The 26,792-nt window shown below is 56.8% G+C and overlaps 1 protein-coding gene across 2 annotated transcripts in view; it reads left to right on the top strand.

The window, feature by feature from the left end:
* Positions 1–26,792, top strand: part of STK32C (serine/threonine kinase 32C) — a 93,841-nt gene that overhangs the window by 5,154 nt on the left and 61,895 nt on the right. The window contains exon 1 of one of the 2 annotated variants that reach the window (XM_043597935.1): positions 10,457–10,733. The exons of the other annotated variant lie outside the window; for it this stretch is intronic. Coding sequence (XP_043453870.1) covers positions 10,472–10,733 — 262 coding nt within the window. The 5' untranslated portion in view covers positions 10,457–10,471. Of the gene's footprint in view, positions 1–10,456; positions 10,734–26,792 lie in introns of those variants that run through there. 2 annotated transcript variants of the gene reach the window in all.

The raw sequence follows: 26,792 nt of genomic DNA, 5'->3' as shown, positions 1-26,792 counted from the left end.
AATCATCACGACCGGGGACAGTGTGGAAGGTTAGAGACTTTATCTTCTGTTTCTAGTCTGTGCAAGGCTGTGGGACTTTAATTGCATGGGGAGCAGGGAGGTTTTCTCTTCTTATCGGTCTGTTCAGAATGCTCCTTTTTGCTTAAGTTTCTAACGGAGCAGATGTACGGTGTGCGTGGGGGCATTAGTAGCCCCGTGCTTTGAGGTTTTGCCAAGTCATTCTGACCCCGTAAATGCTGAAGTACAGCTTCCCTGGGCGCCCAGGAGCAGGGCCCACAGGCACGAAAAGATGAAACCTCCCTTTATTTTGCCACCTCTTTTGAAGAGAGGATTGAGGACAATGCAGAGAATTGGCCCTCTTCCCTGAAGATTTCAGGAGCGTTTGCACAGAACTTCATCGGAAGCGGTGGGGGAAGGATTCTCCCCCAAATCTCTCCACCCTGTGTGGTCCTCATCCTCAACAAGCCGCTGGGGCCACCTTGAGGTTCAGTTTTACTTAAAGGCAGCACTGAGTGCTGTGGCCGTGGAGGGTGGCTTGGTGTCACAGCCCCTGCCTGGGGACAGAGACTGGCCTGGCCCTCTGAGGCGACTAGCTCCGGGCTCAGAGGGAAGGTGGGCTGGTGACGGCCGCTTATCCACTTGCTACGGAGGGATGTGCCCCCCAGAAAATGTGCAGTCGTCAAACATAAAGGTCCCTGAATCCCACACGCGCCCGAGAAACAAGACGTGGACACATCAGTTTAGGTCCATGGTTCCTTGTGGGTGGGCAGCACGGGACAGAGTGATGAGGCAGGTGGCCCCTCACCACCTGACAAGCCCGTGTGCCTGGGGCACGTTTGCAGGAAGTCCTGCGAGGACACGGGCTCTGCCTTCCGGGAGACCTGCGTTTACCTGCCTCACCCACACCCGCCTTGGACGCCCCACGAGCCAAGTCTGGGACCCGGGGCTGATGGCTCGCCATGCTTCCATGGGGTCCAGCATCAGATCAGTGTGGGCTGCGGACGGACCCCGGCAGCCAGGTGGAGGGTGAGGGAGGCCACGTGGAGAGAGCCGCACGCGGGCATCTGCTACGTTGTGCCCCTTCACGATGTTAATGGTCGAGTGGTTCAAAGTATACTGGACGGATCTAATTCAGGGCGAGGGAATTTTTAAGTTTATTTATTTTGAGAAAGAGCGAGCATGCAGGGGAGGGGCAGAGAGAGAGAGGATCCCGAGCAGGCTCTGTGCTGCCAACACAGAGCTTAAGGAGGTTTTTTTAAAAAGCAGAAATATAAAATGTCAGATGGGGGCGCCTGGGGGACTCAGGCAGTTAAGCCTCCAGCTCTTGATTTCAGCTCAGGTCATGAGCTCACGGTTCATGAGTTCGAGCCCCACGTCAGGCTCCGTGCTGACAGCGCAGAGCCTGCTTGGGATTCTCTCTCTTCCTCTCTCTCTGCCCCTCCCCTGCTCATGCTCCCTCTACCTCAAGATAAATAAATAAGCTTTTTATATATATGTATGTATGTATATATATGTATATATAATATTTATACACACACACACACGAAAATGTCAGATAAATAGAGTGCCACTTGCCTAATAACAAGGCAGTTTGAAGCCATGTTTTTCTGCATTTGGGGATGCTTACCTCGTGCACACCCTGATTGTTACAGATGAGGAAACAAGTTCAGGGTGGTTAAGGACTTGCCAGCTCCATGCAGCTATCAGTGAGAGAGCTGGGATCTTGTCCCCCGATCACCAGTCTCCGAAGTAGTGAGGTCCCGACAACACGGCTATTTTTCAACCATGTGAAAGAAAAGGAACGAGAAATTCACCCAGTCACGGAGTATAAGAATGCATGAATTCAACCATAAAACCAGATCAACAGGAATTCAGCCGCAAACAATTCAACAACAAATGCAGGTAGACTGTAGCCCAGGCTCTCCGTTAGTCCGTAATCTGACTGCCAGGCCACGTGAAACCCCTCTGTCACGTGCAGTTGAGACGTGGCATGTTGTGGTTCCGGCTGCTCCAGCCACCCTCAGTGGCCGTGACAAAGCTTTGAGAGCACGTGGCCGCTGAGACGTCTGTGGACAGGGCTGTCGTGCCGTGGCCACCAGCTGTCACTAACCTGCCTCGCAGGGACCACACGTGCCTGTGATGTCCGGACCTCCTCCCGTGTCACGCTTTGCCAGCCAGCCAGCCCTTCTCACCTCGGGGCCACGCAGATGCCGTTCTCGTCGCAGAGTCCTTCCCGGCAACTCCACTGTGTGAGCAGAGTCGCGAAGGCCCTCGTATCCGTGTAGAAAGCACATGAGTGGCCTCCTGCTCCCAGAAGAATAGAGGCCCACAGGACAGACGTGGCCTGAATCCGTGACCCAGAGCCAAGCCCGGTGAGATCTGCCGAAGCACGGCCGACCGCAAGGTGCATGAGTCAGATGCAAATCGTAGGTGGTAGAGAGAAGTTCGGGTGGCTTGTTAGCGGAAATGTCACGGGAATGGCCAGCTGGTGCAGGGTCACCTCACCCCTCTCTGGAGCCCTCGGGGACGGTGTCCAAGAGGGCCCTGGGCCAGCTCCATGTAGGGAGCAGCACCGTGTACCTCTGCCCTACCGAAGGGGCCACTTCACCCCTCCCTTGTCTGCAGTCTCTCTCACAACATGGCTTTTGAGGGACCATGGTGAGTTTTGCGGTCTGTTAGTTATACTTTGGTAGAAATGGAAAGATGACAAACAAAAAGACCCCTGACCACAGCCCATCGTACAGACACAATTCAATGATTTGTAGTAAATGTATAGAGTTGCAACCGACACCACCATCCGGCTTCAGAACGAACTTCCCACAATCCCCATTTCCACCTCCAGCCTTAGGAGTGCGCTGATGTGTGCCTTCTGCCTCCACAAATCTGCCTTTTCTGGACATTCCGTATAAACGCAACCATACGATACATGGTTTTTCATCTGTTTTTTTTCCCATTTTATCCTGACTTTAAGGTCCGTCCGTGTTGCAGCAGGTAGCAGTATTCCACTCCTTTCCATTGTTGGGTGATATCCCGTGGCACGAATCTACTGTCTGTTTATCTGTTTGCCAGCTTGTGGATATTTGGACTATTTACGGTGTGGGGACATTAAGAATAATGCTGTTATAGGGTGTCTCAGTCGGTTAAGCCTCTGACTTCGGATCAGGTCATGACCTTGTGGTTTGTGAGTTCAAGCCCCACGTCTGGCTCTGCACTGACAGTGCTTGGGACGCTCTCTCCCTCCCTCTCTCTCTCTGCCCCCCCCCCACTTGTGTGTGCACACACACACTCTCAAAATAGTGAAGAATAAAAAACTTTAAAAAAGAATAATGCTGTTATGAATATTCATGTGCATGTATTTGCGTTGCTGTGTGTTGTATTTTTCTTGGGTAGATTCTTAGGAGGGGAATTGCTGGGTCTTATGGTGAGCTTATGCTTCAATTCTTAAGGAGTTGACTGTTCTCCAGGTGGCCATATCACTGTGCATTTCTATCTGCAGAATTTGGGGGTTCCAGTTCTGCTACGTCCTTGAAAACACAAGGTATTTGGCCATCACAGAATATGCCACCCTGACACGGGATCACCTTAGGTGAATGGTGCTGAGAAACAGTGTGTCCCCACCACCAAGTCAGGGAGCAGATGTCCCTCCGCGAAGACGCTCTCCCGCGCCGGGAGGGGAGACCGCTCTCAGCTCTGGAGATGGTGCTGACTCCAGTCTGTATAACAAACCTTCCTAAATTACCTTATCTTCCAGTACTTTCCCCCATATGTTTTTCTTCCCCCAACTTACCATTCCTAGAAGCCCAAAGCACTTTTTCTTGTCACTTCTCTACAATTTACCGCCCTTTGTTAAAATGGCGTATGAATCCCCAGGCCAAGTAGCTTTTTTGAGCTTTTCTTGTCTTTTCTCTGATGCCTCCCTTGTGCACAGAAAACAAACGTTTCCTCCTATTACTCTGTCGTCGTTTTAATTCACACACCCCAGAAACTGGGTCTGAGAAGATACGGGGAAAGTTTTTTCCTCCCCTGCAGTAGTGAGTGTGGTTTTTATTATAGCCCTTCTAATGAGCATGAAGTACTATCTCAGCGTGGTTGGAATTTTCGTCTGCCTGATGATTAACGGTGTAGAGTGCGTTTCTACGTGTGCATTAGCCGTTTGTATGAATCGGTCAAATGTCTGTTCAAGTCTTTTGCCCGCCTTTTAACTGGGTTGCTTGCTTTCTTATAACTGAGTCGTGAGTCATTATATATTCTCTGCCCAAGTCCTTTGCCAGAAGTGTAAGCTTAGCATCGCTGCCTCCCGGTCTGTGCCTCCCCCTTTCGTTTTCTTTATGGCGTCTCTGAAGCACGCGAGTTTTTAAGTTCGGTGAAGACAGACACGGGCTTTTTGACAGCTTGAGCTTTTGGTGTCACATCTGATAGCTCTTTGGCCAACCGAGTCACGCAGGTCCGCCATGTTTTCTTGTAGAACCTTGTGGTGTCAGCTCTCACACGGAGGCCTCCGATCCGTTCTGAGTTAGTATCTGCGTAAGGGTGTCAGCTTGTTCTCATACGGATATCCAGTCGTCCCAGCAAATACACTTTTCTTTGGGGGCGTGTTTTTAGATATAGAGTCAATTTTGTGCACACATATGACCTATTCATATTCTCTATTCTATCAGTCTCAATAAACTGCATTTTAAAAAAGGCTTCTCCCATTTTATTTGAGTTATGAATTTATGGCACAAAATTTCTGCGATATTCCCTTATTTATTTTAACATTTTTAATGTTTATTCATTTTTGAGAGACAGAGAGATAGAGTGTGAGCAGGTGAGGGGCAGAGAGAGAGAGGGAGACACAGACTCCGAAGCAGGCTCCAGGCTCTGAGCTGTCAGCACAGAGCCTGACGCGGGGCTCGAACGCATGAACCGTGAGATCGTGACCTGAGCTGAAGTCAGACGTTTAACCGACTGAGCCACCCAGTGCCCCCCTAATTATTCTTTTAATCTCCTTAGGCCCTGTAGTGATAACCCCCTTTTCCATTCTGATGTGGCAATTTTTTTGCTCTATTTTTATTCTATAATAGTAGGGTTTTATCAGTTTTACTGGTTGTTTTCAAAGTACCAATGATTTGCTTTATTGACTTTTTCTATCATTTGTCATGTTCTGTTTCGTAGATTTCTGCTCTCATGTCTTTTCCTTCTATTCACACTGAATTTAAATTACTCTTCCTTTTTTAGCTTCTTAAGATAGAACTTAGATCATTGATTTTAAACTTACTTTTTTCATATAAGCATTTAAAAATAGCTGTATCCCACACATTTTGTTATGTTGGTTTTCATACTCATTCAGTCTTAAATATTTTCTAATCCCCTTTGTGATTTATTATGTGGTCCATGGATTACTTGGAAGTTTGTCATATAATTTCCAAATGCCTGCAGCCTTTTAGGACATCTGTTATCATTGGTGTCTTTTTTAATGTATTGTGTTCAGGCAACATATTCTGTATGATTTTAAACCTTTGAAATTTACTGAAACATTTTTCTTTTTTGGTCCCAGGATATGACTTATCTCCATGAATGTCCCTTGCACGCTTGAAAATGATGTGTAATATGCCAGTGAGTTTATAATGTTCTCTAGAGGTTGGTTAGGGCAAGTTGGGTGACGGTGTTCCTCAGACTTGTGTGTGTGCACTTGCTCTATCAATTGGAGAGAGAGAGGAGGATTTAAATCTACCACCATTGGGGATTGTTTTCTTCTTGGGTTGTTGTACGAGTCAGGGTTTCCCAGAGAAACGGAATCAATAGGATATGTAGAGGTATATATGCGGGGGTTCGTCACCGAAGCCGGGTCCTATGGTTACAGAGGTCGAGGGACCCTGGGATCTGCTACCTGCAAGCCGGAGAACCGGAGTTGGAGTGTTACTTCCCAGTCTAAAGGCCAAAGGCCTACAAACCAGGGAAGGGGCTACGAGGGGTGGAGTGGGTAGCTGGTTTAAGTCCTAGAGTCGGAAGGCCCAAGAGCCAGGAGCTCCATCCAGTGTCTGAGGACAGCCGAGCTCCAGAAGAGAGAATTCAGGCCCCCAGCAGGTTAGATGCTGCCCACCCATGGCGGGGAGGATAGTCTGCTTTGTTCAGTCTACCAACTCAAATATCAGTCTCTTCCAGAGACACCCTCACAGACTCACCAAGAAATAATGTTTTGCGAGCTCTCTGGGCTTCCCAAGCCCAGGCAGGGTGACACAGAAAATTAACCATCACAAGCCCACCCCTTGCCGACCTGACATCATACACACCTCTTTAAACGACACTTGGTCTCCAAACAAACACATAATGAGATCATAATTCCACCCAATAAGACATACACCCCAAAATGAACTAAACTCTTCCCCAGTGGATGATGACAGGAGGCACTCAACCACCACGAGCAAGGTGGCCATGGTGGCCGTGATGCACAGCAGAGGCCAAGTCTGACTTGAGCAGACCTGTGGTGTTGGCTGGTCAGTCGCGATGTTCCCGGAAGTAGAGTAGACAGGAAGCCTGTGTTAGCAGAGAAGTTCTAGGTCAAGTGAACCAAAGTCTAACCTGAATCATAAAAACAGGGAGCCATGGCCCCTCAACAGTTTCCAGACCAGAGCTGGTTAACAGACCCAGGGCCCCTAGAATGGAAGGGCCCCCTCGAAGAAGGACTCTGGGACACTACCAAAAATGTATACTGCTTATCTTTCTCCCGGCCTTCCCCGAAGGGACTGATGGACTTCTACCAGGGTAACTGAGCACTGGGGGTGGGGGGTGGGGGAAGGACATAATCAGACATTTGGGGACTACTGAACACCAGCTCTGAACTGACATTAATTCCAGGAGACCCAGTCGAAATGCCCTGAAGAGACAGTTGGTAGAAATATGGCCCGTCAAGGTGGGCTGGTGAGGACTGAGGACGAAGGGAATGCTGCCCTCGGACAGGACACACACCACCATGAGCAGGATGTTTGTTGGTGGCAAGGTGAGCATTAAAGGTGGTGGGGTCTCCGATGGAAACAAGGAACGTGCTACTGGAAACCAGGGCAACAACGAGCCCGGTGGTGCAGTGGCAGAAAACTGGGCCGGACTGCGTTCTGATGTCAGGCAGAACGCCTTGCAGGTGATGAGCTTGGATACTGGCTGAGGAGATTTATACGCAAAGTGTTAAAGGCGTGGGCTGCTTTCCTCGTGCTGCTCATAGTAGAATGTGAGAGAAAAGAGATAAATTGAGGAAAGTCTCTTAAGCAAAAGTGAACCAGCGCTTAATGATTCGGGCCTATCTGGATTGCAAAGAACACTAAAATTAGGAAATTGCCTATTGGAAAAGCATGTTGGAAACAGAGGGCCAAGGGTGTGGCTGCACAGCCGCTTGCCGCTTGCCGGAGAGGCTGGTGTGCGACTCCTAAGTCACTCAGCCGTCGCAGCAGAGCCCAGCGGGAAAGGTGGGCTCACTGCCCCCCCCCCCCATTTAAGGGAGCCCCGTGTGTGTCTGCGAATGCTGTGCCGGCAGATGCACCGCTCGTCGGCACTGAGAGCAACAGATTCAGGGCGGAGTGAAAGAGTGCTATCAGACTTTCTAGAAAGTTCTATAAGCAGGAAAGGGGCTGACAGGGCTGGTGAGCTGCAGGTACGTGCAACCCATCAGGATAAAGGAAGAACACAGCTCTGAGGACGGGGCTTCCAGTCACAGAGGATTCTTCTCGGGTCTTGAAACTTAACGGAATTTTCTCTGCTGCATTTTGAGTTTACTTGGGAGTGGTGACCCCTTTGTTTCTTCCACGTTCTCTTTTTGGAATGGAAAGGTCTGTCCTGCGCCCGACCTGCCCATGTATTTGGGAAACAGGTATCTTGTTTTCCAGCTGCACAGATGAAGAGGAATTCTGCCTTGGGATGCGCCACACCCAGAGTGTCACTAGCACCTGAGAGACATGGTGACCCTTGGGACTCGTGAGCTGATCATGCTTAGGTGGCATTTTAGGCCTGGAGCTCACGCCGCAGTGCTGAGCGGGGTATTCTGCACACAGGATGGACACAGATGTTGGAGGACCCAACCGTGGACTGCGGTAGGTTTAATGGTGGCCCCCCAAAAGATATGTCCACCCAGAACCTATGAATGGGACCGTCTTTGGAAAGACAGTCTTTGCAGGTGTAATTAAGGGTCTCGAGATGGTGTCAGCCTGCGTTAAGCTGGGCCCTGAAGCCTCATAAGGAAAGAAGAGGTGAGGACACGCAGGTGAAACATGAGGTCACAATGGACACAGAGAGTGCAGTGACGCCCCTGCGAGTCAAGGGTCACGTAGGATTGCCAGGAGCCCACCAGAAGCCCAGAAAGGGGCGGATTCCCTCTCAGTACCTCCAGAAGGAACAGGCTCCGCTCCAGGGCTGTGGGAGAATCCACTTCTGTGGTTTGCAGCCACCACTTTGCGGTGCTTTCTTGCAGCGGCCCTGGGAACTGATGCGCGAGCCTGTGTTCAGACCTGGTACCATCCCAGAGGGTGAAGGGCTCCCTCCAATGCACCATGGGGCTCCGGCCCCTCCGCTGTGCGTTCCCCTCTCTGATGATTCTCTCTGTGGTCATCAGAAGCCAGGCAGCCAACCATCCCAGCACTTGATCCCCCAAACTCCTGCCTGCCACCGTGTTTGGGACTCTGTTTGGTCCCAGCAGAGTCAGTGCTGGTGGCCCACAGCCAGGGATGGTCTGCTTCCCATCTCCTGCCGGGACCCTCCACATCGGTGATCGGTGAGCGCCCCAGGATCAGAATCCCCTTTGAACTTGTTTCCTGTTTCCCGGGGCCAGTGCTGGTATCTGCTTCCCAGCAGGGCAGCTCAGAGTTCCATAAAAGGACTGTTTACGAGAAGAGAGGCGGGCAGTGGGACTAACCCGGCTTCTGCTGGAGCAAAAACGCACCCCTCCCCCATCTCAATGGCCCAACACCTGTCCTACAAGCCTGGGGCTGCTCTGCAAGTGTCCCCAGTGATGGGGGCTTCCTCTTAGCCAAGGGGATATGTATGGCCAGCCCCACACCTGTGTTATACAGCTCACCACAGTTCTCACTTCATTGGTCAAGCAGGTCAAGGAGCCACGCTGAATTTCAAAGGTGGGGTGGGGTACAAGTGTAGCCAACCATGGAAAGAGACCGGAGTGGTGAGGGATAGACTGAGTACCACAACCTGGGGTTGGGGGGTAGAGACAGGGCAGAGCCCAGGGTGGCCGAAGGATGTGCGTGGACGGAGGGGCAGCGGCGGCGAGATCCGCAGGGCCTTGCAGGACCTGCAAGCGGGGAGCGAGGGTGGGGGGAGGGGGGGTCCATCGCATTGTGGGGAAGCAGAAGGCCCCTCCACGACCTCTCGGGGAAGGAAGCAATGACCGGGCTTTGGGCCTGGCTACCAGGCAGAACTTAAGGCCTCCAAAAGCCAACCCATCACAGAAATGATTCTTCAGTGACAAAGTCTAAGGTGCAGGAGGCTTGGCACTCCTCAGAACCGTCTCCTAGGGTGTCAGCTGTGCCCAGCGCTGGACTCCCGCGGTCTCACGTGGCCTTGCGAGCAGGGGTGGAGACTCACCGAGGTTAAGCTGTGCGTGGCGCTCCCCAAATACGCCGCGAAGGCCGTGGAGAACCCCGCGGTCGGCGCCAAGGCCCTCGTCGGACCCGGGCAGGGCCAGGGGACTCTGGGCAACTCGGGCACACGGTTCCTGGGAGGGCTCGCGGAGTGCACCTGCGCCAGGGGCTCCAGCTCCGGATGGGTGTCCGGCAGGCCTCACCGAGAGGAGGACGGGGACCCTGCCAAGGAGACCCCGAGAGCGCGGGCGCACGAGTCCGTGAGTGCGCGCGCTGGCAGCCAGGCTCCCTCCCCTCAGACCGCTGGCGGAGGGGCTGAAGTACCAGGCCCCGCGGCCCGCCCCGCCCTCTCCCTCCCCTGCACGCTCTGACCCCCACCCAGCCTCGGCCCCCGCCGTCCTTCCCCGGCCCCGCGCGCGGCCTGGCGAAGCGCAGAGCCTCACGATGAAGTTGAAGGCCGCCCCACATCGGGTGGCCGGCTTTGTTCGCGAGGGCGGCGGGGGTGGGGACACCCAAGGGGAGCCCCGAGTCCCCGCCGCCTTGCCGAGCGGGGCCGTTCCCGTCCTCTCGGGAGACCCGGAGGGGATCGTGGCCTTCCCTCCCTCGCCCTTGTCCCCGCCTCCTAGTCGGTGCCGCCGCCGCAGGAACCGCGCAGACCAGGCCCCGCTCGAGGTGGGCGGCGGGCCCTCGGCGGGGCGCGCCACCGCCAGCCCCGGCCGCCGGGTCTCCGCCCCCAGGCCCCGCCCCCCGCCGCCGGCCCCGCCCCGGCCCCACCCCCGCGCGCGCCGGCAGCCAGCGCCGAGGCCGGGGCGCACGGAGAGCGCCGCCAGCCGCTCCGGCCGCCGCCCCTGCTCCCCGCCCGGCGGGCGGGCCATGTCCCCGGCTGCGGCCGCGGCGCGCACCCAGGCCCGGCCATGAGGAGCGGCGCGGAGCGCAGAGGCAGCAGCGCCGCGGCGCCCCCCGGCTCGCCGCCCCCCGGCCGCGCGCGCCCCCCGGGCCCCGACGCGCCCCCGGTCCCGCCGCCGCCCGCCGCAGGCCAGCCCCGGGCCCGGGACGCGAGCGATGCCCGCGCGCAGCCGCGCCCCCTGTTTCCGTGGAGCAAGTGGAAGAAGAGGATGGGCTCGTCCCTGTCGGCGGCCACGGCGCGGAGGCCGGTGTTTGACGACAAGGAGGACGGTGAGCGCGGGGGGCCCCCCGGGCCGCTCCCGGGGGCAGCGTGGGGACCCGCGCCGCACGGACACCGTGCGCGCTCTCGCGGGGCGGCCGCGGCGGGAGCTTTTCCTCGCGCTCAGACACCGCGGCGGCCCGGGTGGGACGGCGTCCCGGGTCGGCTCGGTTTCCGAGGAAACTCGCTCGTGGTGCCTGCGGCGCCCACGCGCATCCAGGGCTCCCGCCTGCGTCCTCCGTGTCCAGTGGCGGCGCGGCGGGCGGAACAGGCTTGGGCCCGCCCTTTGGGGAGAGGGTCCGTGGTCGGAGTGGCCCCGGGGTTAGCCACGTACTGTGGCGACGGCTGTGTGTGTTTCCAGTTTCCTTTCAGGGGCGCTGTGCAGGCTTGGTCTGCTCTGCACCTGTACTGTGCCGCGTTTGCGAAGGGAGAGAGGCCAGCCCCACAGGTGGCGCGGGGTCCCTGGCCCTGGGAGCTCTGCCTGGTGACGGCGTGGCGTGGCGTGGCCGCCCCGTGCCCGGTCTTTGCACGCAGGTGTGCAGTGGGGGAGACGGCTTTGCCTTTGTGCAAAGGCCTGCCCTTTGGGAACTGCCTTTGAGAGTTTCCTCTCAGGTCCCCTTGCAGGTACAGCTGCTGACCCAGGGGAGGTATCTCTTGAGTGGCCATGCGGAGGCGGCGCCAGTGGAAAGGAGTGATGGGCCACCGTTGACTTAGCACCTGCAGGGAAGGTCTGCCTTTGGGGCACTGTGATAAATTCACATGCAAGCATACAGCTCTTTTTACAGATGTCGTGCAGATAATTTAAATGGTACAATGATGACACACTTGATGTTTTCTGACATTTTCTTAAAATAGTTGAAATATGCATTTTTCATTTGTAGGCAGCCTGCAGAGGTATGATGGGTCTTTTATAATTTTAGAGCACAGCTCAGCACAAGAGCCCAAGCTATTTATTCTGATAAATAATTTAAGCGTTATAGGAAATTACAATAATACGACCTGAGGCCAGTGGTGGTGGATGTGCAGGCAATCGTCAGAGAGCAGTGGAGAGACTGCTGTAGGTGCCCCGGGGGTTGGGGGGGGGGGGTGCCGGCTCCGCAGCTCAACAGGGGCCAGGCATGGGTGCATTCCGGACCCACCCCATCGGTACAGTGTGTTCTGAACTTGAGAGCCGCAGAGCTCACTGCTGTGTTTCGTATGTTATACATTTTTGCTTTTGACATAAATATTCAAAGTAGAGAACGCCCAGGGTGAATTGGGAGCGAGTGAGGAAGCAGGTCTACCTACATGTGGCTTCTCTGGCTGCGGGATGAGAAAGACGGCTGAGTTCAGCACGTGCTGGTGTCAGCCAAGGGCCGGCCGCTCTCTTCGTACCTTAGCCCCGTGCTCCCCAAGGCAGAGCATGTGAACGTAGAGGAATTGATGTAGCACAGGGGCTGCCTCCAGCTTTTCAAGGAGGGATTTTTCTGTTTGTTCACGGTGTGCAGTGTCTCAGACTTCAAGGATCATTGAAAAAGAGCACAGAGTCTGTTTATGATGCGCACAGTCTGACTTGAGACTTCTCGAGCACATCCTGCACCCCTCCTCACCTGCCTGGAGTAGAGCGGCCGTGGGCCAGCTCCTGGGGACGTGTGTGGGAGTGGGCGCCCACTCGGGCTACAGGTGCTTGCTGTTTTGGACGTGTGACCGTCAGTCAGTTGCTCATCACTTGGCACGGTGGCCACATCCCCAGACTGAACACACCATCGGGCCTTATCCGGACTTTGTTGGGTGAGACTGGGAGGCAAGGCCTGGGCCCGGGCTGGGCAGCCGGCAACGATGTCCAGGCCGGCAGCCACTTTGTCGTACGTTTGCGTGTCACTGTCAGGACACATATGGCTCAAGAGTCACAGCACACGTTTGCTGAGAGAATGTTGTGCAGCTCTTGGCGTGAGGTCTGTGGCGTGATTTAGACGGAAGGAGTGGGGTTCGGAAAGGAGGAAGGAGAGTCGGGACGCAAGCCGTGGCCCCTGAACCCCAGCTCTCTCCCGGCCCCTCCAGACAGCGGTTCCGTGACTTTCCCGGCCCCGCTGCAGAGCCGGCTGGAAGAGGCGGCCGAGTTGTGCTGGAGACGTGCATTTGCTGGGACTGCACGGTTGCTATGGCAACGGAAGCCCTTCTGATGAATTTTTTGGATTAAAACTCCCGATTAATGTATCAAGTTTGGTGTGCAGAGAAACGGAAAAAGAATAAAAGAGGGCAGTTTAACAGAGTGCCAGGTAAATCCCAGCTAAAAAGCGTGGTTGTGATATAGAAAGTCTTAAGTGTCCTCGTCCCTGTGGGTCCTGCGGCGCCGAGAACCCTGTGCTCACTTGGCGGGTGCCGGCCGCGTGTTCAAACTCTGTGCGCCTCTCACACCGGACCGGGGCCCCTTTCCCTGCGCCCCTGCCCCCACGCCTCAGATCCCTCGCCCACTTCTGGGAGCCCTGGATTTCCGGAGCTGAACCCTGCTGGGGACCCGCCTTTCTTCTGCTCTCTGCCCCAGAGTTGCGGCCGTCCCGCAGCCCCCTCATCTCTCACTGTCTTGGTGTCCCCGAGTGGAATGCGGTTGCTGAGCTGGAGGCCATGGGGTGGGGGCTGGGGCTCCAGCTCCTTCCTGCTGAGCAGCTCCATAACCGGGGGGCACCTGGCCTTCTCAAGCCCAGTGTGGCATTAGCTTAGTAGCGGGGAGTAAGTACCTAGTCACTGCAAAGGTTTGCTTCCCCCAAGAAAACCGGGAATAAGGGAGCCTTGAAGACCGTAGAATGCCTCGCCCGTGTCTGTTGGGTGGGTGGACAGCCTGCCAGGACAGGAGGCCAGCAGGTTCTCAAGCCACCTTTCTTCAAAAAAAAAAAAAAAAGCCTTTGGTTTTTTTTTTTTTCTAATTAAAGAAGCATTAAAATAAATAAATGTGTATGCTTTCCTGTTTTTCCTGAAATTGTCCTCAACGGGAAGACTCAGACGTGTATCCTTGGCCCCAAGAGGCCGCCGTGGCGAACACGTCGGTGGACATCTTCTGCAGCCTTGCCCTAGGGGCATTCTCACGCGTGCAGCCGTGTGGGAGCACACTTTTTCCCTCTGATACGGAAATGGGAGCGTGTTCCGTACGTGGATCTGTCGTAACCTGCTTTTTTACTCAGCGATATGTAGCAGATACCTGATAGATCTACAGCATCATTTGTTGGCTAGATTTGCCACCGTGGTCCTCAAAAGTGGCCACGAGCTAGACTCCGTGGTGCCCTTAAACACCAGGCTGGCTGGGTCCCACCCCCCCAGAGATTCAAGTTGAGTTTGTCGGGATGGGTGCGGGTGGGGTGGGGGTGGGGGCAGAGCGCCCTGCTGGTGGTTTTGATGGGTCGTCGGGTCCCAGAGTCCCTGCCTTTCGGCTCTCCTCTGTGTAGACAATTCCTCTGTGTAGATACCACATTCCCTATTCACTTCATTTCCTATCGTAGGACGTTGGGGTGTTTCCCTGTCTGTGACTATCATAAACAGCTCAGCACAAGCGTCTCTGTGCATTCAGCTTCATGCACTTGGGAATGAGACACGCAAGAGTGTCCACCCAAGGCATCTTGGTACGTCTGCCCGGCTGGCCTCGATTCGAACGGCCCTCTGTGAGCCAGCTGCCGTCGGGGCTGCGCCTTACACGCTGGTGACCAAATGGGTATGGCTGCTGCGTGTAGGGTAACCAGACGGTGGGGGACAGTGGGGAGACCGACAGCGGACAGGAAATGTGAATAAGTAAACTGAATGGCAGGAGGGACCCAGGGGAGGGGCGAGAGGGCAGAGACTTCCACGGAGCAGCCGGGACGGAAGGCCGTGGTGGTTTGTTCTCGCCGTGTGCTCCAAAGCCCTCTTTCCCTGAGTCCTCACCAACTTGGGCTGGTGGAGATGTTTTACACTTTTGACGGTCCGCAAGGTAAAGATTGTATTAATGCTTGGAGTTTCTCTGCCAATGGCACTGGTAATTAATCTCTTTGCTTTCTATCTCTGGGGCGGCTGTCTCTTGTGAATCGCGTGCCTCCCACGGGGACCTTTGCCGTCCTGTTTCTTTTCACTGTTCCGCGTGCACACAGCCTCACCCGCAAACAGCCCCTATGCACATTTGCCACCTATCTTGCAGTGTTGCTGGGGGTTTCTTGGTACGGATGTGTTTAATTTTTGTGTGGTCGGATTCATCAATAGCTTCCTTCCTGGCAGGTCCTGGCCTTGGTGTCGTGTTACTGTCGTCCGTTCCCAGTTTCTAAACCTGCACCTGCGCTGCCTTCCAATACTTCATATGGAAACTTCCAATCCATTTGGAACAACATCTGATGGCAGCGAGAAGGTCTTCCTCCTGTGGGCTCACTTAGGGTGCTTCTAAGTTTAAATGCCCTTTATTGTGTGTTCGCTGCTGGGCTTCCTTCGGTGAACTGTGAACAGGATCTTTCTGCACTGGTTAGTGCTGGAATGAAGGAAAACTCTACTTTTTATTTCATTGTTTAAAAAAATTTTTTTAATGTTTATTTTTTGGGTGTGAGAGAGAGACAGAGCACGAGTGGGGAGGAGCAGAGAGAGAGGGAGACCCACAATCCGAAGCGGGCTCCGGGCTCCGAGCTGTCAGCACAGAGCCCGACGGGGGGGCTCGAACCCACAGACTGCCAGATCGTGACCCGAGCCGAAGTCAGACGCTCAACCGACTGAGCCCCCCAGGCACCCCGAAACTTTACTTTTGAAACTATTCATCCTGGAAATGGCCACTCTGCTGAGACCCTTGCTGGTTCCCAGGGTTTTGATTTCTGCGCTTGGGCTTTCTGGGTGGCCAGTCACACGAGCAGCAAAGAAGGGTTGTCCACTACTCTACGGTGCATGTGCCCCACTTTTCCTTTGTGTTGCAGGGCCAAGAGCAGTGGGTGGGGCACACGGGTGGTGGCCTGCTAGTGCTCATGGGGCCACCCTTGTGGGGGTCAGTCCGGCCCCTCCTTATTAAGAGTCTGTTTGCAGGGGGCATAGACTTGAGTTTCAGGAAGTACCTTTTTCCTTCCCTCCTGACCGGGAAGAAGGGGTGGGGGGGCTGGGCGGTGGCTCCCTGTGGGACCCAGACTCGGGCTAATGGCGGTTCACACACCCTCCCCATGTGGCAGGGGCCTTGGTGGCCAGAAGCCCTGTGGGTGCAGACCCTGGGACCCTGGGGTCCTTGACCAGCTGGTAGAGGCAATGCAGAGGCCCTTGGTGTGGGGCGGGCATTTGGTTCAGGTTGGGTAGGAGGGCACGTGGCCCCTTTGGAAAGCCCCCTTGCGTGTTCGTTCCTGGGGTTCTGGGGTTCTGGGGGGCAGCTGGGTTCCTGGGGTTCTGGGGTTCTGGGGGGCAGCACTGGGTGTCCTGGAGGGCGTTTAGGCAGCCCTGGAGCTTGACGTGTTTCTCTCCCGTGGCTGACAAGGCTGGTCTCAGAATGGACTTGGGACCTACCGTCACGTCATCTCTGCACGCCTGTCCATCTGGTTGTGTGTTTTAAAGTGCTATAAATAAGCCGATTTTCTTTTAAAAATTTAACCACCCAGCTTTCCAGTTGAGAAGTAATGTACGAATGCGCGGGGGTAATTTTTGTTCAGGGCTTCTGTCTGAGGATGAGGGTCTGGGGGTGGCAAAGCCGTGGAGGGGCACTCATTCTGAACAGGGTCAGGGCGGCCCAGCCGTCCTGGGCCCCAACCCCCCCGGGGGGCCTTGTGAAGAAGCAGATTCCGACTCAGCAGGTCTGGGGTGGGGCCCAAGGGTCTGCATTGCCAACCGGCTCCCAGGCGGTCCCATTGCCGCCCACCCTGGGATGCACCTTGGGCTCGGAGGGCTTAGCAGGCCCAGATGCTGAGGGCAGAGTCCCCTGGGGCTCGACGCACTGGGTGACGGGCATTGGACGGGAGCCCACACCGGCCCTGGACACAAGCTGGCTCTAACCGGGAAGCTGCTGGTTATGAGATGGCCCCGTGTCTCCTTCAGTTGTGTCTTTATTTCTTCGTGATCTGTCTCAGGTACGGCCTGGGGCACACGTAACCACAGCACATTTCCACCGCCTTCCTTTCTCGTAAGTGGGGACTTGGCGTCTTCCTTCTGATCCCTCCCCAGGCGTGCCGGGCAAGTGTACCAGTGGGGGTTGCTAAGGGACACCTAGGTGCTCCCCGATCCTCTGTGCGTGTCCTTGGTCCCAGAGCCGGCTGCTTGGCGGGTGCCGAGGGCTCGCGTGTCCCAGAGGTCGCTTGGCTCCCCTCCGGTGTGTGCTGGGAGCATGGCGGTCCAGCCCCACACCCGAGGGCCTTGCTGGGGGGCTGACGGGAGCCGTCTGCCCTCCTGGGGGGCCCGGGACAGCCCCTCTGGTCCTCTTTGGGGCCGGTTGGTTCTTATTTTAAGGGCCTGTGCCCGGCTCCCCGTCCACAGGAAGCTCAGTCAAATGTGGCATTGACCTTAGTGAAGGGCCTGGCCCTGGGGCTGGGGTCCCTGTCCTTCCCGTGCACGTCGTTCTTCCTTACTTCGAATAGGTCGACCGTGTGTTTCCTCACACCTGCCTCGCTCCGCAACCTGTGTGTGACCACGGACACAAACACAGCTTCGGTAAGCGCTCCTCCTGCTGGCTGGTGTTCCCACAAACGGTCAGTCCTCGCCGTCCAGCGTGCAGGCCTCCTCCGTTCTGCTCCTTCTCCCCAAGGCGGGTGGACACCAAGCTCCTCTCGGGGTGCGAGCCGGCCGGGCCCCCGCAGGACACTGGGCTACTTTTTGCTTCCCCAAACACTGGCTGGATCCAAACACGGAGTGATTTCCATGATCAGAATTTGAGACAACTTGGGAGAAGCTGTAATTAATACAATTATTGTTATTTTTAAAATCTGGGATGCCTGCTTCATCAAAAAATGTTTTTCGTCATTGACCTAAAATCTATTACTTTAAAAACCAAGGCAGCTGACCGCTGGGGGCTCTCCCTGCCTGGCTTCACTCAGCTGTGGGAAGGCCCCTCCTCCCCCCGCCACGTCCCGCGTGTGCCTGGGAGCCCACGGAGGCTCCGGCACAGGCCCGCGTCGATCCTGCGAAATCCTGGCTGGCTGTTATCTAGGCTCCGAAACCGAGGAGCTGGTGTGGGTGGGAGTCAGTGTCGCCCCCAATTTATTAAAAATAGAGCTGAGCACATTCAATTTCTCACAGCGATTTCAGAAGTTGACTTTAGAAAGGTCTCTGCTCTCAGAATTCACATCATGACTCCTCATACTTTGTATGCGTGAGGTGGAACTGGTCACAAAAGCAAGAAATAGACGACTTTGCGATTTCCTTGGGAGCGTGTCAGGCCTGGCACAGACACTCGGGCTTTGCAAGCGTGGCCTTTGTTCTTTCGCGCCTGTGGCAGCGTCGGGGCGAGGAGGGGTCTGCTGTGCCGTCGGCTGCCTCCCCCAGGACCCGGGCCTCTCCTGGGACCTGGCTGGCCACGTGCGACCCGGAGCCCTGGGGGCAGGGCAGGGTCTCAGCACCCAGTCTCTCAGACTGGACGCTGTTTGTGGCCGCGGGGCCCGTCGTCAGTTACTCATCTGCGGCGACGAAGGGCCCCAAAGCTCAGTGACTTAACACCACCTGTCCTTATTATTTCTCGTGACTGGCCAGGGTCCGGTGGGGACGGGTCCCCCAGGACATCCGTGGTGGCTCCCTTGCTCACGTACATGGTGCCTCATTCCCAGCTGGAACGGCTCAGAGGCCTGGAGGCCGAACGTCACATCCCCGGGGGTCGCGGCTCACGCTGTCGCCTGCTGTGTGTTATCTGTTCCTGTTCTCTGTGACGTAGCAAACCACCTCGAAACCTCAGGCCTTAAGACGTGCCGTCACCTCCATTTCTGTGAGTTGGGGGGTCGGGAGCGGCTCTCCCGGGTGCGTCTGGCTCCGGGCCCCCCGGGAGCCGGGAGCCGTGGCCGCACCCGCACCGTCTGCAGCTTTGACGGGCAGGGACCCTGCTCCCGCGCCAACCCCTCAACGCGTGGGCCTCTCCGTGGGGCTGCTTGCGTGGCCTCACGCCACGGCGGCCAGCCTCTCCGCGAGCCGGGAGAGAGGAGGAAGCCACACTCCGAAGTCACATGCTGTCCCTGGCGCCTTAGGCCACTTGCTGGAAGTGGGTCACCGTGTCTAGCCCACACTCAAGGGGAGGGAATCGGGCCCCACCCTTTGAAGGGATCACCAGCGGCTGTGTGGGCCTATCGTCCGTGGTCTCGGGGCTCCTCCGTGTCCGCAGGTGTCTGCCGTGGGGGAGTGGGACTTCCTCCCGAGAGCGCCGAGGCCGATGGAGGCCAGCACACGGAGGCTGAGGCACGCGGTGGGTGTGGACGGGCACCCTGTCCCTCCGCCGCATTGCGTGGCTGGAGCAGGTCCCGCTCAGGCTCAGGAGAGAGCACGCACACGGGGGTGGCCGGCCGGGACGAGCCGGAAGTCCCTGAGCGTGCCTGCCCGCGGCCTCCTCGGGAAGAGGCCTGCCTTCCCTGTGTTGTGTGAGCGCCCTCTCGGCCACCTCGACTCCGGGGCCACGCAGGGTGCCAGTGTGGCAAGAGGACCCAGCACCACCCAGCAGAGCCAGTCGCTGTGTCAGAGCCCCGGGAATCACTGGGACACTCGTGGAATTCGGTTCTCTGCCTCGAAACTCAGCCTCCGGGGAAGTGCCGTCCGTCTCAGAAACAAACAGGAAGAAAGAGGGGAAGCGAGCGCCTCCTGAGTGTGAAGAATGGAGCCCAGGCAGCCTGTGGGCTGTGCACCTGCCAGCGCCTGTGACCCACCTGGCCCTGGGGACTTTTCCGGGAAGCTCACAGGGAGCCTGGGTCCAGGGGACCCACCTGGGCTGTCCTGGGTCATGTCTCTCCTTCGTCCCCAATTCTTTTGTTTTCTCCTTTTCTTCTAGAATCAAGGTCGTCGTGTGTTTCTGAAATTGTATTTAGCTCCTCGGCAGAAAGGATGCTTTGCAAAATTAGCACATGACTGGGAGGGCGGGGGACAGGGAAACAGGAAGGAAGCCACAAAGAGAGGGGGTCCCCGTCCACACGTGCGCGAGCAGTTCATGCCTGTGCTGGCGGCCCCGTGGCGCATACAGCAGCTGGAAAACCTGGGGTGGCCCTCCCCCCACCCCTGTAGGGTGCTTCGGGCAAGAGTGCGTGGTCAGCCATGGGTGAGCTGGCTGTGCGGGCTCGCAGGGTCGAGAAGGTTGAGAAGGCCCCCCGGACACCAATGTGCACGTCTCGGTGCCTCTGACAAAGCCTCCCCGCTGACCCGGCTCTGCTCTGGGGCCACGATGCGCAGGGATTTAGGGAGGACGCAGCTACGACCCTGTACCCCGCACGACTCCGGTTCCTGCTGGTTGGTCGGGCGTGGTGATGAACGGCCTCCCTGTCACTCTCAGACGTGTCCTGGTTTGTGTGACAAATTACGTGGCTGCTCGTGTAGCCACCAGACGCTGTTTCCAGGATGCTCCTTTTTTTTTTTTAAACTTTATAGCTTCTTATTATATAACAAAAAGTGACAAGAAAAAATATTAAGAAATTCAGCGTCTTATGTAACCTCAGCACTAATATAACAACCACCTGCAGTTTTCCGTATCGCCTTCCAATCCACGCTTGGATCCATATGAAGCATGTGTTACTTTTTCAAAACTTTTTTCTTGTAAACTTGGAGTATTTTAGGGGCCCCTGAGTGGCTCAGTGGGTTGAGCGTCCAACTCCTGATCTCAGCTTAGGTCTTGATCTCAGGGGCATGACGCCTACTTAAAAAAAAAAAAAAACAGAGAGAGAGAGAGAGAATATTATAGATTTGCAGCACAGTCTGAAGGCAGTGCGACGAGCCGTCACCACGGGTTTCCACGAACATCAGTGTCTTGTGTTGGGGTGGAGGGTCAGACAGCCACACCCGGTGAGCCCACCGTGACCTGACCCCATAGTAGGGCTGTCGGGGGGGGGGTGGTGCACTTGCAGAACAGGAGTGTGGTGTGTGCGTGTGTGCACGTGCATGCGGGGGTGTGTGTGCGTATCGGGGGATTTATTTAGACCGGGGGGCTCGCACAGTTACCCAGGCCAAGCAGGATCCAGTCAGCCGTGGGCCGGCCGACCCCGGGAACAGAGTCCGCGTCCGTGGGCAGCTCCCAGTCCGAGGGCAGAACATGACACGAGCCGTCCCGGAAGGTGAGGCAGGAACAAAGGGAGAGTCCACCCTTCCTCCATCAGGGCCTCGGTGGATTGGTCGATGTCCACACTCGCTGGGCTGGGGGTCGGCTTTACTGAATCCACAGACTGCAGTGCTGGCATCACCCGAAACACGCCCAGACCCGCCGGGAGAGTGCGTGATCTGGGCGCCCGTGGCCAATCGAGTTAACAGTCACAACTGAGTAACGGAGGCCCATAGTTGATTCAGGTTTCCCGTCTGTACTTGATATTCTTCTGTTCCGTGGTTCCACGTGACGTGTCTTTCTTTACATTTCTTGGGCCACGACAGTTTCTCAGCCTTTCCTGGTTTTTGATGACCTCGGTGGTTTCGAGGAGAGCTGGTCAGGTGTTTTGTAGCATGTCGGGGTCCCACTGGGTCTGTGGGAGGAGCCCAGCGGGGCTCTGACCTTGTCCCCGTGGCTGCGGCCTCCTACTCAGGAGGGTCCGCCGTCAGGGACTGTCCTGTCGGCAGTCCCCACGCACCACCCACGCTTAGGGGGTGGGTGTCAGGCCCCCATCCTGGAGGCGGAGACGTCTACGTTCTGCGCAGATTGGTCTCTCCTCCCCATTTGTGTGGTTGTTGGGCCATTCACGTATATTAGTGTGGACGCAAGGGTGTTGGTCGGGCACTTGGGTTATAATCCAGTGTGACTTCATTGTCACTTCTGTTGCTGTAGCTGGGCCCGGCCTTCAGCTGGCTGCCGTGCCCCTGGCACGCCCTGTCGCCCTTCGCTTGTTCCTCAGCCTTTTGAGCGCTTCCTTTCTGGCCCCACGAGGTTTGTCCCCTGGCCCGGTGCTGGAGTCAGTCAGCTCTCCAGGGAGCCCGGGCCTTTCTGTCGGGGAGGGGACAGTGCCGGGATCCAACGTCCGGGTGCCGGGGGTGCTCACTGTTCCTGGGAAAGGACCGTCTCTCTGAAGCACGGGCTCTGGTGTGTGCCCGTCACCTCCTTCAGCGAGCTGAGTATCTGCAGTGTGCACCTGCTCTGTACGCCCCGGGCAGAGGGAGTGTGAATTCACACAACCACTTCAGAAGCTGCTCGGCGGGACGTGGCAGAGAGAGCCCAGCCTTCACGTCTGGAGCTGGCTTGGCACGCGGCCGGGCCCTGGCGCTCTTGTGTGGCACGTAAACGATATCACAGAACACCCACGTCCGGCCGTGATGGGCCAAGACAGAGACAAGAGCCCTCCGTGGCACGTCACGAGTGTTGTCCAAGCCCAAATGGCCAGACTCCCCCTGCCCGGCTCTGCCAGTCACAGCTCTGCACCCACTTTACCCCCCACCTTCTGTGGACGAGCTGCGAGGATGCCCAGCCCTAAAGCTGTCCAAGCACCCTGACAGTGTCAGGCCGCTGCCCCTACGCCCCCGTGCCGCCGCACTGAGCCCAAACCTCCCCGGCCCTTCTCGCAAATACCCTCCGGCTGAGACGGTCCGGGGCCCCCGTCGTGCCAGAAGTGTCCAGCCTCAGATGGTTCCTACTGGCCCTCGGCTGGGGGGCAATGACCCCACAACCCAGGATGTGTTCCTAGGTGTAGGCCTGACAGAATGTGCGCATCTCTGCCCTCCCTGCCCCAGGACGTCTCAGAGGCTCTGTGGGGGCGGGAAGAGCCGTCCACGGCTGCAGCGGAGACGGGCGGGTCGAGCTCCCGGGCCCCCCGGGTTCAGCCGAGCCCTGTGTTGAGCTCAGCTCAGGTTTCGTGCGTGTTGACGGGTTGCGTCACCGGCTCCTGAGGGTGGCCAGGGTGGAGCCACGTGATTCTGTGTCCCCAGGGCCCTCGTGGCGCAGGCGTCCTGTAGGCGTTGCATGTGCGCTGCCCCCCGTCTCCGGCAAAACTCACCAGGGGCTCTTCGTCCTTGCCTCTCTGCCCCCGGGAACCTGCGGCCCCGCGCCCGGGGGAAGGTGCCCTCCACGTGGCTGCCAGTGATGGCCAGCCCCAGCCCTGCTCGTCCTCCACCCGTGGCAGCACCCAGCACCGCGGAGCCGCCCAGAGTCGCTCCCTCCCTGTGGTTCCCAGGGTGCCGCCACTGGCTTCTCCTCGGCCCCTCGGCCGGTCCTTCTCTCTCCACTGTGTGTCACTACACTCACGCATCGGCCGCCTCACGGCTTCAAATGTCATCCATATGCCGACTCCCAAATTTATATCTCCAGCCGGGACCTGCCTCCCACGTTGCGGACTTTTCTGTCCAGTCTCTGACTCGACGCTACCACTGATGTGTCTCACACTCTCAGATTCGGCCCCTTCAGAACCAAGTTCTGGTGCCCCCAGGCCCGAGCCCTCCTTGGGGCCAGGTGTAACCAGCCCGTGTGTCCGGCATGGCTCCTGCCCACTCAGTGCCCTGTCGTGGCAGTCCGGGCCCTCTGGCCCTGCCCCCTGCCCTCCCCCGTCCCCAGCTGGCAGCAGCAGAGCCCTCTGGACGGCCAGACCCTGGCTTCGGTTCTGGATGACTCTGTTCCGTCTTCTCTGGGGGCGTGTGTTCTGTTCCAGGCCGTCAGAGAAGTTAGGTGAAGCTGCCTGGTCACTTGGACAGACAGGCTCAGGACACTGGGCTTTAGGAGAAGTCAGGGCAGGGCCTGCAGGGGACGGGGAATGGGGCACAGGGGTGGGAGTGGCTGTCCCGGCTGTTGGAGACACAGGAGACTGGCTGCACTTGCCTTCGGGCTGAACGTGACGGATGAATTTGGGCAGATGCAGGTGCCGCTGTCCCAAAAGCTCTTTCCCTGAATTGGGTTGGAGAGGCTGCGTGTGGGCTGCTTATGAAACGCACATCTGACAGGAGCTGAGAACCCGGCTGGTGAGCAGGTGTGTGCCTCGTGTCCGGGGCCACAGCCACCTCCCTCCGCACAGGGTCCCCGTGCCTTCTGGAGCGGTCACTGGTGTGCAGGGCGGCTTTGGGGCCTCAGCTGGGTACAGCTCTGACCACAGGGTCCCTTGGACTTCCACAGGCCAAGCCGGCGGGGGCTGCCCTGTGCAGGGTGGAGCAGGGGCCACCTCTAAGCCAGGCAGGCTCTGCAGCGTGGACATCCGGGCTGGGTCGTTCTTGGAGGGGGAGGGGCGCGGTTCCTCGCACTACAGGATGTTAGCAGCATCCCTGGCCTCTGCCCACTGGTGCCAGCAGCAACCCCCCCCCCCCCACATTTGTGACAGTCAGTCATACATCCAGGCATTGCCACGTGTCCCCAGGGGGTAACTGCCCCCTGCTGAGAACCACAGTGCTAGCCATTGGGAGCACTGAGCCTTGAGTTTCCTGTGACCACTGGCTGCGAAATGCAGTTGAGGCGTGGCTGAGGGTCTGGGGAGTTGGCGTCCCTTCCAAAGCGTCTCTGGGAGTCCCTGCCCATGGACCTGGCAGTGTGTGTGTGTGTGTGTGTGTGTGTGTGTGTGTGAGAGAGAGAGAGAGAGAGAGAGAGAGAGTATATAAGGATATATTTATGCCTGTGTGTATGGGAGTGTGTGGGAGCGGCCCCTGCTTGGCCGACAAGTGTCCTGGGCTGTGCTCGCCTTAGCTGTCCACTCCGTGTGGGCACCTCCTGCCCGTGGAGGGGGTGCCGTGCATGGTGCTGCTGGACTTCACGGTAGCAGCCTTCGTGGGCTGCTGCCCAATGTTCTGGCTCCTGTGTCTTTAGGAAGCAGCTGGAGTGGTCTGGGGCCCAGGAGATGCTTTGTCTCGACGGGGCCCCCTGGACCCCTGCAGAGGGTGCCTTGGATCTTGAGAGAGGCCCAGTGTTGGGGGACCCTCCCCCCGCCTGCCTGCCAGGGCCCATGTCTGTCTCGCTGGGACACGAGGTTAGGAAAGGCTGTCCTGTGCGCACAGGTGGACGCAGAGCCCGTGCTGACCGCACCCCCAGCCCGCAGGCTGAGCGTCCCCAGGGCAGTGCGCAGGGTGGCAGAGCTGTGTCTTGGGGCTGGGAAGTTAAGGTTTGTGCAGCCCAGCTCACCTGTGGGCTTATCACTTCTGGGGCCGACAGGGCTCCTCAGTCCTCGGAAAGTTGAGCCCACCCTCTTGCTGGGATGATGCGCATCTTCGGGCCCACATGTGCAGTCTTGGAGGGAGGGCATTGCAGGCCAAGAAAGCCGAGGGGACCGTGGTCACCTGGAACAAGGCGGGGCCACCTGCCTTCAGACCCTTGTGGGTGTGTCCAGTGGAATCCAAGAAACCTTTACAAAATTATCTCAAATTCCTTTTAATTAAAAAATCTCGGTGCTCCAGAGAACAGGAGTTTGCTCGTCTGCAGACTGAGTTAATTGAAACGTCCCGAAAGGCTCTGTTAATTACACAGTCTTGCAGTGTCTCCGTTTCCAATGCAGTTGCCGTTGACATCACCTTGGTGAGTGGACGGCAGCCCTACAGCAAAGAGAGCCGTCCTCCACGAGAGTAGTGAGGTGGGAGCTGGTGGTTCAGCACCCTCTGACTGGTGGTGCCTCAGCTCCCAGACCCTGGGTCAGCCCACCAGCAGCCTGGGCCTCAGGCCCTCGGGGCACAGCACACAGGACATGGCCACGGCCTTGGGTCGAGGACTCAGGGGGCTTTCGATTTCCCGGGGGCTCGTGGAAGCCAGACTCACAGACAGCAGCACGGATGGCCCAAGAAAAGCAGCTTTCTGTTTGGAGATGGTGTTCTTGCGTGTGCTGCACGTCTGTGCGTGCGCGTGCGCGTGCGTGTGCGTGTGCACACAAGCCTGCACAGTAGACAGAGACCCTCTCCAGGAGTCTCCTGTCACAGGAATGTGCATCTTTCTCCAGTGCCTGCAATGCCGCGAGGGCAGGACCACACTGTATTTACCGGGGGCTCCCAGGGCCTTGCTTTTTGCATTTAAGTCGACTGAGTGGAAGGAGGGAACGTGCGAGTTGACCTGGAAGTGCTCAGACCAACCCCAGCTGGAGTCTTTCTGACCCGATGGGTGTCACACACGCCAGGTCTACCTTCAGGGAGTGTTCTGGACTGTGCAGGGGCAGTCGTGGCCCAGACTTGTTCTCCTTTCTGGCTGGGCCCCTGGGAGTGCTCGTGGGGTCTGGGTTGAAGGCATCTGCTGGCCCGCAGGGCGGCCGGCTGGTGTCTTAGAGGCTCGGCAGGATCTCTCCAGTAGGCACGGCCAAATCTAATTGTCATGGAGAACTATACAATTATCAAGAAAATGATGCTTCTTACATTGGCAGACGATGAGTGTTCCAAAAATGATGAACAAAGAGAAATTTTCATATTAGGAACATTTGCATTCTCCTGATGACTCATGGTATTGATGACTTTTTCATCTGCTGATTGGTCATTTGTACAGCTTACTGTGTGAAGGGTCTGTTTAAGTCTTTTGCCCATTTGGTATGTGTGTGTGCGTTGTTAACACTGAGTTCTGTATGAATACTGAGCTCTCTAAAAGGAGTTCTTTAGACATTCTGAATTCAGGTCTTTTGATGGATGGATGTGTTGTGATATTTTCTCCCCGTCTGTGGTTGGCCTGTTCTTCCCCTCAATGTTCTTTTTAGATGAGCAGTCATTCCCTTCTGGTTGGTGATTTCTCTGTCTTGTCTGAAATTTTTGTCTACCTTCGAGTCAAGTTTAGGTCTAGGGCCAATTTCTAACCCATTTTTGTGCAAAGCATGAGGTAGGGAGTTGGTTTTTCCCATGTGGATACCCAATTATTCCGGCACCATCCCTTGAAAAGACTTTGTTGTCCTCATTGGATAACTTTGGTACCTTTGTCAAAAGTCATTTGATCTGCATGTGTGAGTCCGTTTTGGGATCTTTGTCTTTCTTTATACCAGTGATACACTCTCTTCATTGTTACAGCTTTATGGTAAATCTTGAAAAGAGATAGTGTACGTCTTCCAGCTTTGTTCATTTACCAAAATTGTTTTGACAATTCTATAGCCTTT

This window comes from Prionailurus bengalensis, chromosome D2, assembly GCF_016509475.1.
Source record: "Prionailurus bengalensis isolate Pbe53 chromosome D2, Fcat_Pben_1.1_paternal_pri, whole genome shotgun sequence".
Taxonomy (NCBI): domain Eukaryota; kingdom Metazoa; phylum Chordata; class Mammalia; order Carnivora; family Felidae; genus Prionailurus; species Prionailurus bengalensis.
Note: the sequence above shows the minus strand (reverse complement) of the source record. Positions and strands in the feature narration are given on the sequence as shown.